Below are 10,640 nucleotides of genomic sequence, written 5' to 3' on the forward strand. Positions count from 1 at the left end.
TTTAAATGAATATGGCTCACGATGATGGAAAAAGCTGCGGAAGATATATATACCCTCATCCACGCCTTCATCTCATCCCGAATAGACTACTGCAACAGCATCCTCTACGGCATCACCTCCAAAACCCTCAACAAACTGCAATATGTCCAGAACTCCGCTGCCCGCCTGCTCACCGGAACCCGCTCCAGAGAGCACATCACACCTGTCCTTCATGACCTCCACTGGCTGCCTGTCAAATATAGAATCACCTTTAAAATACTCCTCACCACCTACAAGGCACTCCATAACCTGGCTCCACCCTACCTCTCTGACCTCCTCCAGCCACACGTCCCATCCCGTTCCCTCAGGTCGAGTGATGCCGGCCTCCTGGAGGTCCCCAAGACCAGGCGCCGAACCTGGGGCGACAGGGCCTTCTCCGTGGCTGCCCCCTCTCTCTGGAACGCTCTCCCCAGGCACATCAGAGATGCCCCCTCCCTCCCTACCTTCAAAACCACCCTAAAAACCCACCTCTTCACATTAGCCTTTCCTAACTAACCCTGCCCTTGGTGTTTCTTTGTTCTTCTTATTTCCCCCCCCCCCCCCCCCACACACACACACATGTAAAGCGACTTTGGGTACCTAGAAAAGCGCTATATAAATCCCAGTTATTATTATTATTATTATTATTATATTATATTTGTAAATAATTAATTTTGTCATCACAAGCCCTTTTTCATTGTTTTATAGTTGAAGGTGTCACAATGGCAAAACATATAGATATACAAAATTAGAATCAAAGTTGCTGTTATGGGGTTGAGAAGAACAATGACACAAATATTTAACTTGGAGAGGCGTACTAAGGATTTTCAGACACAAAACGTTTTTTTGCAGGGGAACCATGTTTCCTTTATTCTCAAATGCACCGACTGCAAATGCAAATTCCCATTCTGATCTTAGAAATGAACCAAAAGTGACTGAGAAAAACTCAAATCTTTGCATAAGTTCTCACGGTTAATGGCATACCTAAATAGTTCAAGCCTATTCAAAGATATATCTTTTGAACTTTGACTATAACAATAACACTATAAAATACCAGATCTGTAACAGGAGTGTGATGTTGATCTTGTAATATCCTTCCTGGATTAGCTTTACTTTGAGTTAAGAGTGCTTTAAGTATTTGCTTTTCCAGGACTGTTTAAGTAAACAACATACAGCATGATGATGATTTTTATCTTTCAAACGCGAACCTTTGAGCTGTTGACCTGTCGCAATCCAAACTGTTTGCACTTGTTGACCTTAATGCTGACTCAAAATAAAGGCGCTGTTGCTTCACCTGAGAAGTAATGACTCAAAGTGAATTAAGTGGCATTAATGTGCTTACAGTACGCGTTTGCTGTAGCGTGAAGGCGTATTGTTGATTTTTGTGTGCCACTCCGGGTTCAAATGAAGGTTAAGTGTGTGACAATCTGTCTGCCTGCCATCATCAAAGGTCCACCAATAAAAGGCGAAGCAAGAGTGGCTCCTTGCATGTAAGTACAGATACCTAAAAATCTATTTTGTACATTTTCAATGAAGACCAAGTTAGTACGCCAGCCAATCTTGAGGCCCATACAGATGGTTCGCTGTGGCGACCCGTGAGGGGAAAAGCCGAAAAGAAGAAGATTCACACACAAACCCATCACCCTACTATGAGACACATTTTGAAGTGAGGAAGCCTTTTGAATTTAAGCTAAAATGTCTTCACCAAACAAAAGAATCCAGTTGCCTGGACTCATCCTATGCGTGTTTCATTTTATGGCCCTCACAACCTCAGTGTCACTGCATCCAATTGGCATAATTGAGCTGGGTCACATGATAGAGAGACCCATAATAATCAATGCAGGTGAAATAAAAAAACAGCTCCCACTTATTACTTTTGTCCTTCTCTGCTGTCAATCTCAAAGCAACCCCCCCCCCGCTCATCATTTTAACAGACTCGGAACGCTGTTTATTTGAAGAAAATGTTTGACACCTCAAGACGCGTGGAGGTGAAGGCAGGGGGAGGAGCTTGGGCGGAATACGAGCAGAGATAGATGAGATGTGACAGGCCCGCCACTCTTGTCATCAGCATGACACAGCTGTCACAGCCCTATTTCAGGAAAATTAAACGGCCTTACGGTAAACTAGCCTGCTGGTTGGGGGGCGGGCTGCAGAGGCAGCCCACCGCCAAACGCGTGCATGAGAATGAAAACGCTTGTCGTATGCAGATGGCCTCTCCTCTTCTCCCCCCCATCGTGTTGCCCTCCCTCAAGCGCCATCCTCTCTTATTGACATGGTAATGGATCCAAATTGATGAAGACACTTCACTCATTCAGTGACAAGTCTACTGGTGAGCTCCATAAACACGCCTCCTCATCCATCCATCACTCATGAAGCTCCACTCTCTGGCGCCCGCTTGCCACTTGTCGGCCAGGGACGTGTCTAATCAGCTAATTTACCCTTCTTTGGTCACCATTAATGACGGTGCCACTACAGGATTAGCTTGTCATCTGATACTCATAATCAGTGCTGATGAACTGCTCATCAAACTATTAGCCTCCTTTTGCCTTTGCCACGCTGAGCAAAAGGTTAAAGGCTTGCATTAAAAAACAATCTGCTGGGCTCACACTTCTCTTTTTAATTGGCAACAATAGTTAGGATTGTTGTTTATGAAGCACCGACGCAGAAGGGAAGCCTTTGCCGCACGACCTTGACTTCAACTAAATGACAAAAACTTAGGACGATTCACTATGGCGTCACATGGCCATCATCTAGGTAGCAAAAGTCAACTTTTCATGTCCAAGGTAGACTGATTGAAAAACAGAGTAAATATAATCTTGTGTCTGAAGTTTACATCCCTTTGACTTCTTGCTTAGTTTGTGTCCCCAAACAATGTCGAATGGGCCTTTTTAAAGTCTGTTTTTTGCTTTCCTGTAGTTTCCTACCCAAGCGAGGTGGCCAAGAAGAACTTGGAGGAAATATTACTTGAATTCTAAAAGTGAGGCTCATGCAGATTCCACGCAAACACAGTCAAAGTAAAAGAATTGTTGTGACTTGAAAAGAATCGGCAACATCCGACCTGTTCTGACCCTACCCGGCAAATAAAAAGTATCGATCCATCCGCCCCAACTACTACTTCAAGACTTATTGTTGAGGTCCATTCCGTCTAATCATTTGGCAAAAGAGTCTGGCGTCTAAATAAAGAAAAGAAGAATAAATAAATAAAAGCGTCTGTGGGCCAACGTGTTGCTCTCACCTTTGTAGATGAAATTACCCGAAAAGCTGTTACAAATCAATATAATCAATGCAATCAGCTAACTGACACGGGCAATCTCCTGCCAGTAAGTAAAATACCCCCGATGGAGATATTTCAATCTCCAGTGCCATAATTGCCCCCAAGGGTGACGTTAGGGTGCAGCATTTTGTACACTTAATTAAATTAGTGAGCTCAGTGGACAGGGTGGCTTGACAATCTCACGCAAATGGATCGCTCTGGCCCTCAGCCAGTAATTAAGGCAATACCTTTCCTGATTACGCCAATCCCCCTTAATGAACTCATTATGCATTTTAACCCAAACACACTCATGAATTAATGAGCGAGAGGAAAGCGTCTGCATGGAGGGGAGGGAAAAAAAACACATTGTAAATCAAGCACTCAGCGGTGTAGACGTAATGGCCATATTTCTTCCTCTTTCAGACGCAGCCAAGGGTAATTTCGACATGAGTGACAGCGCAAGTTCTGGGTCCTTGCAAATAAAACATTAAATAAATAGGATCTTTGATTCGGAAGAAACTTTAAAGAGGCTCGCATGACATTTCCTTGTGAATTGAATGTTGTGGGAGACTGAGACCACAAGTGTGTCTTGATTTAAAGAGGCTGGGTAGGACCGGTTCAGGACTGACCCATAATGCTTTGCTAATTGAATATCTCACTAATTGACTGGCAAATCAATAAACCTGGCAGATGGTTTACGCTGTGAGAGTTGGAGTCAAAAATGAAACGCAAATTCAGATTCACTGTGAAAAATCTCATTGAGATTGGCACTCAAATGAGGGCTGACCTTGCGCTTGCATTGCATGACATCATTTCTGCTTGCGGTTGATAGTGAAAAAAAAATGTGGCGCCCCAGGGAGTCTGAGGTTCGTTTCGTGGGGGCACTCGGGGAAGATATCATCTGTGATATTATTTCAAGTGTAATGAATTCTAGGATTTGTAAATAAAGAAAGCACAGGCACTGTAAATGCAAGTTAGCATTTTTTTCATCCTTTTTTACGGTTGGTCATTTATGGCTAGTCATTTGTGTGTTTGTGCCTTGGAATGTAATCGAGGCAGCAGTGCGACAGTGTGACATCTGACTGATCTGGGTGGATGTGAGGGACATAAATCCAGCCGAGGGCAACCAGTTTCATTTTTGTTGTCAGGGAATGTGCACACCAAAACAAATATAACCGAGGTGAGTAATAAATGGGCACTATTCATTAAAGACTGAAGCAAAATGACAAAGATCCTGCAAGATTTATCCTATATACCACCAATTCCAAAGTTACCCAAACCTCTTTATTTTTTTTCCCATTTACTTTTAACCTAATTGATCTTACCATAGGTTAACTGGACATTTTCCATACCATATTGTTGGTCCGATATATATATATATTTGATATTTGGCACTCCATAAAAGAAAGGAAAAAAACTCACAAAGGTATTGAAAAGAATTGAAGCTGAAAAGACTGGAATTTGTTTTTTGGCAATTCACATCAACTCAATGTTCAAACATGAACTACTACTACTGTGAGAAGGAGGTTCAATTTTTTCCCTGGATTGCTTTGCTACATCCAGTACTGGCTGTCTCGAATTTGTACATGGTACAATGAAATCCGAAGACTATCCAGGCATTCTGGAGGAAAATGTGCTCACCAAGGTCAGACAAAACAAAACACAGCTAAAAATAGCCAGACCAAAAACTGGAAACTTGCTCATGTAGAGTGGGCCAAAATACTTGGCAGTAGGTGAACCAAAATCCCGTGCTTGATTGTAGCATTCATTCACCTCAAAAGGTCGCGCAGCAACATATTAAGGGGACAAGCCAAACAGAAAACAAGAAGTACAACTGTTTGGCTATTTTTTTTCTCTTTTTCTTAATGCAGTTGGACCATAAAAACAGAGCAATGCTTCATTAGCTCGTTTTCAGTAAAAGTTTATTTCTAATAACTTGTGTCAATTTGTTAGTATTTCTTTCTTTTATGCAAGTGTACGAACAGTTTTGCCTGACTGTGTACTTGTGTATTGGACGTCATTCAAGTGTGTCACTTTTTTCTGTGCACTGGCCTAAACAACAAAGCTTTCCTTATTTCATTACTTTTTTATGATATCCAAGAAATTGTACAATTAAAAAAAATGACAAAAGCTATAACTTTTCACCAACAACATCATGACATTATCATGACAATAATATCAAACATTCACTTTCAAACGCTGAGTGAAACAGAGTGTTAATTATTATTGAAATAATTAACTGAGTTTTAATTTACAAACAAGGTCAGGCTGTCACTGCAAATACAAAACATGATGTAAGCAGGAATTTAAAACCATGAGTACCATGAGAATCTAATAAGAGTGACTTAAAAAGACCCGATGAGGGCAAGCCCTGAGATAACAAAAGTGTAAAAGTCACATGAATGCAAGCCTAAATTTAACACCAATACAGAGGGAAATGTTGCTGTATGATTCCAGTTAATAGAGTAAAATTATCCCAAGTAATTATCAGAATAATTAAAAGCTTACTTTGTCATCAAGAATGTGAATAAAAAGTAATAACTTGCCAGTGATTATGTAGTGCCACTGTATGGTCACAAGCAGCATTGCAATAAGGCGCTGCTACGTCAGTGCAGTTGTAGGTGACTGATACCGTTAGTACTTGTCCAAACACATTACATGGGGATGGCTGATGGTGTAGTGGTACACTCACCTGTCATGTGTGCAGGCACCATGAGTTCAATTCCCACATATGACGGTGTGCATGTGTGCGTGAGTGTGTGACTTAAAAAAAAAAAACACACGTTACACACCAAAACTGAAAGTTTCAAATATTACTAAGGAATAACGACATCATCAGAAATGTGACATCTAATGTAGCCTCTTTCTTTTGGCACGGAATGTCAATCTCAATGTATTCCTTCACTTGAACATTTGACAAACATTATAGGCCATAAAAATTAATTTCTACCCAACAGCTAAAAATTAAATCATTAGGAAAAAAAAACTTGATCTTGATGGGAAATTTGCTTATCTGCTCACCTATTATCAAGCTTTCTGATTTAATCAGTATCTAACAAAGCACAAGACAAATATTAATTATTGTTGAGCTACGGGGTAAGGATGCCTGCAAGCAAATTCCGACAATATGTGGATAATGTCTAACTCTGTGTTGAGTTTCTAGCTTGTAACTGCCTCATTTGAGCACATAAGGCACACAAGAACAATTTTGAAGATGAAAGAGTATCATGGAAAGCAAAAGTGGGGAATGGAGATACTATTTACTATAAGTCATCTGACAAAATTCTAAGCTAATCAGTAAAGCCTTGTTTGTCTAGCAGCAAATCCTTCAAAAGTCAAAATGTCACCTTATTTTCCAAACTAAATATATTGCTGTGTTTTCACCCTTTTAAGGATTTCCATTTGTGAGATGTGTGTCCATGTGTGCAAAGTCCTTTCAGACGGTATTGGTTTGGGTGTTTGGACTGTAACTCTGTAGGTCCTGTACCTGCTCAAGTACCCAGCTGATGTTGGGTCTCTCTTGGGGGTTGGACACCATTATGGAGCTCAGCAACAACTGCAGCCCCTCTGAGTAACTGGCGGAGAGACACACAAACCAGGGAAAATGAATGGGATGTGACATGTTGACAGTTTAAACATTGCACTCCAAGTGGTGCCTTGAGGTAAGAGTGAGCAGACTTACAAGTTTCTCCGGGTACAAAACATCATTCGTCCGACTTTTGGGGTTTTGACCTTAAACTTGAGATATCAGATACGACTGCTGATTGGTAGCAATGAATCTAGTTCTACTTACTTCACAATAAATGTCTCACAAGAATCTGTTTAGCTCAATGCTAACATACGTAGAAAACACTATTTACTGTATTGACAGTAGAAACAGACATTTGCACAGATGGTGGAGCAATACAAACAGATCACATAATACTCAAGTAACAATACTCAAGTGTATTCTTTGTCCTCTATTAAAAGTACAGTATTTTACTCAAATTTGCCTTTGTTTATTTCTGCATGAAGTCCCTTTGGGGGGGGGGGGGGGTGCAGAGCTGGAAAGGATTATTTGCATTTACAACTATTTAAATGGGCAACAGTGATTTGAGATATGAATGGAATCATTGTGCTGCGCTAACGATTAGAATCCCAGCGTTAACAGGAATGACAACTGACCTGCAGGGCTGTGGGATGAGCAGAGGGTTCTGGACAGCCAAGGCAACGCTGTCGCCTCTCTGAAACACCATGTCATAGGGTCCCTCCAGCACCATCATGCAGTACAGCACACAGCCCAGTGACTGGATGAGTACAGCCAAAAGCAAAATAAGGGAGAGGGTGTTTTTGACAATGTCACGGCGTAAATAAGATTCACTAATGAAAAGTAAAATATCCAGCTTTACCCAAATATCTGTGCGCTCGTCAATAACACAGTAGCTCTCCACATTGAAGAGCTCAGGTGCACGGTAGGAAATGGTGCATCGTTGTGCAGCCCAGTCCTGTAAAGTCATTGCTTCTCTGGATCCTTTGACCTGGAATTGAGTCCCAAATGTGAGAACAAAGTATTTGCAGAACTGCTGGACAGCTGTCCCAGAAGAGTGTAGACAGTCACAGCCATCTATGGGCTTGATTTACAAAAAGCTTCCGCATGCAAAAAAATTCTAAAACTTACTTATGTGCAAACACACTGAGGTGGAAGCTAATCTACAAACCTAGCCTACTGGGGAATTACATTTGAAAAGGGGCAAAATAGTCGTTTTAAAATGGAAAATACTGGCACAGGAGATGGAATACCACCTCTGAAAGGCAGCTGCAAATCAGCATGTGAAGGTCATCAACAATTAAATGAATCAACCATTATTAAATCCGACCATGTGTGAATTCTTCCCGTAACTTTAAAACCAAAAACTCCAGTCACTTTTAAAAACACACAACCCAATATTCTCAGTCAACACTGCTAAGCAAGTTACCCAATCCAACCAGTCTGTCAAGATGAGTCACAAAGCAGCTGACAGTATCTTAAAATACACACTTGAGGTAAATTAAGTGTACTTTTGGATATGTTAAGCAAGTATTCTCATAAATATTCTAAATGCTTGAAGACTCTTACCTCAATGCGGGCTGTGTTCATGGAACCCAGATCCATCAAGACGGGGCTGTCATCCTCATTCAGAAGCACGTTTGTAGGTTTAAGATCTCTGAGCAAACACATTGAAGACATCAGTATATATGTATTATTCATTTCGAGGCTAAACGAAAAAGTTACAGTGGTACCTTGACCGAGGTGCCTACAGCTCAAGAAAAGTTCAATTTAAGACTTATTCATAAAAGGTTGGTTTAAGACGATTGAAAGCCTTGATTTTATTTTCATGGGTTCAAGCCATGGAAATCTTTTGATGGATTTGCGGGGTCCCTGGAACACCAAATGGACCACGTGGTAAACGGCCAACCCCAGGGACTGCGGCTCCTGATATCGCCACACCCCTTAAATGCATACATCAACACACAAATGTACGACTCCAGTGTGTGTGTGACTTTTAATTACACTTCATAAAACAAGTTAATTCCTTTACATACTATCAAATTATGTTTTGAGGATTTATATTTTACAATACTGTGTGACCTTTCTGCATTTAAAACACAGAAATAAAAAAAGATGGTGTTCAGAGTTCTTACCGATGAGCATAACCTTTGTCATGGATTGCCTTGAGTCCTGAACAGATCCCACGAAAGATTTTTAAAATCTTTTTCTCAGGCATGTAGCTCCCATTGTCTCGAAGCTTCTCCAGAACTGACCACAGACTTCCCTTCTGGATTTTTGTTTTTTGTGCACACACAGATAATATGAGCATCAGAGCGTGTGATGGATGGCTAAGAAGAAGCAACTTACTCTTATATACGGCAGAAGCAGCCAGGCTTCACTTTTCCCATTGCGCTCAACAAAGGTGTGCGCCACAAGGCTCAGTATATTGGGGTGATTAAACACATGATGCATCTCCACTTCTGTCTGGGCCTCCAGGCGGCCTTCTCGATCATGACATAGAATCCTCTTCAGGGCATAGAAGCGACCATCTTTTACCCCCTCAACAAGGTCCACATAACTGAAACCACTGGAGAGAGGAATCAAGAAGAATTCAGCATTTTGTTGAAAGGCAACTTTTGTTAAAAAATAAATAGATAAACAATAGTACTGCTGATGTACCGTACGTGTTATCTTACCCCTCGTCAAGTTTCTGCAAGAAGTAGTATTTTTTGTTATCAACAGTGATGGAGCCACGGGAGCAGATGCACATTGTCTGCCCCATCTTGACTGGAACATTATTTTATTAAAAAACTAGCCTGTGGAAATAAATAGAAAGCCCTTCAGAGGGATGGAAATGAAAACTATTTATTCAACCAAATTTTGCACAAGGGCGACAATTGTGTTTTTGCAGTGGCCGGCAGTGCATTTGATACCTAGTACAGACTTAATTATCCAATTCTTAATACCACCATCAGGTATATCATCAGCAGAAATTCACCATCAATATTTATCTAATAAGATGACAATTATCTTGTGATGAAATATATATGTCTCAACAGAGAGATGTGTGCAGATGATTACAGATGTTTTTGCTCATCGACCTTGACTTGCTTTGACAAACTAATCAAAGAAAGAAAAATGCTGCTTTTATTGTGGAGCCAGGTAGCTGATTGTCTCACACATCAGTCCTAATATAATTTAAGTTACATTGACTAACACTAATTAACACTTTTTTTTTTGCAGTCTAAACACTGGTGTTTTCTAAGTTAAGTTAAAACAAATATTAGTATTTTTATTATACGCATTTACATAACCTCCCTTGGGACAGAATCTACCAAACGTAACACAAGGTGGCTAAAACTATCGGATCTGTACTGTATTACACGAATACGGTAAATTTTTGACCGTGTATTGCAGTTAAATATGTACACACAATGATTAGGTGGTCACTCGGTGCATTGTTTACAGATCTAAAATTGGAGTTACAGTACTGGGGACTAAATTCTCTCTGCACGACACACTCATCTGATGTAAATATGGAGCAACCTTCACAAAACGCCAACATCATGAATTTTAAGAGGTTGTTGGTCATTTCTTACGGAATACCTGCGTAAAATGATGCGTAAATATGGAGCAATAGAAGCTTACCTGTTGGTGTACATCACCGGGCTTTCTCTTTTCCGGTTTGTGACGTCATGGACAGAAATCCTTCTTCTGAAGAGTGAACATGTGTACGAGCGCCAACACCCACGTAGCTGGCCAGACCGTGTAACTGCATTTAAGGCGGGTTCAGCACCAGTGTGTGGAAAGCGATTTTATTGATCTCTGATATCCAGGACAAATAAAATGAATGCCATTTCT

The 10,640-nt window shown here is 40.8% G+C and overlaps 1 protein-coding gene across 2 annotated transcripts; it reads right to left on the bottom strand.

Annotated features, from left to right (window-relative positions):
- Positions 1-5,176: 5,176 nt before the first annotated feature.
- On the bottom strand, positions 5,177-10,570 carry stk16 (serine/threonine kinase 16). 2 transcript variants are annotated; one of them, XM_061276861.1, is made up of 8 exons: positions 10,428-10,570; positions 9,476-9,595; positions 9,147-9,366; positions 8,933-9,066; positions 8,367-8,454; positions 7,660-7,788; positions 7,436-7,557; positions 5,177-6,846 (listed from the first exon to the last, which is right to left on the bottom strand). In XM_061276861.1, the coding sequence occupies exons 2-8, from the start codon at positions 9,559-9,561 to the stop codon at positions 6,708-6,710; spliced, it is 918 nt and encodes a 305-aa protein (XP_061132845.1). In that variant the 5' UTR covers positions 9,562-9,595; positions 10,428-10,570; the 3' UTR covers positions 5,177-6,707. The 2 variants fall into 2 exon arrangements, with proteins under 2 accessions (XP_061132845.1, XP_061132846.1); XM_061276862.1 differs by having other exon boundaries at positions 9,476-9,617; positions 10,428-10,491.
- Positions 10,571-10,640: the final 70 nt, after the last annotated feature.

Source organism: Syngnathus typhle, linkage group LG4, assembly GCF_033458585.1.
Source record: "Syngnathus typhle isolate RoL2023-S1 ecotype Sweden linkage group LG4, RoL_Styp_1.0, whole genome shotgun sequence".
Taxonomy (NCBI): Eukaryota; Metazoa; Chordata; class Actinopteri; order Syngnathiformes; family Syngnathidae; genus Syngnathus; species Syngnathus typhle.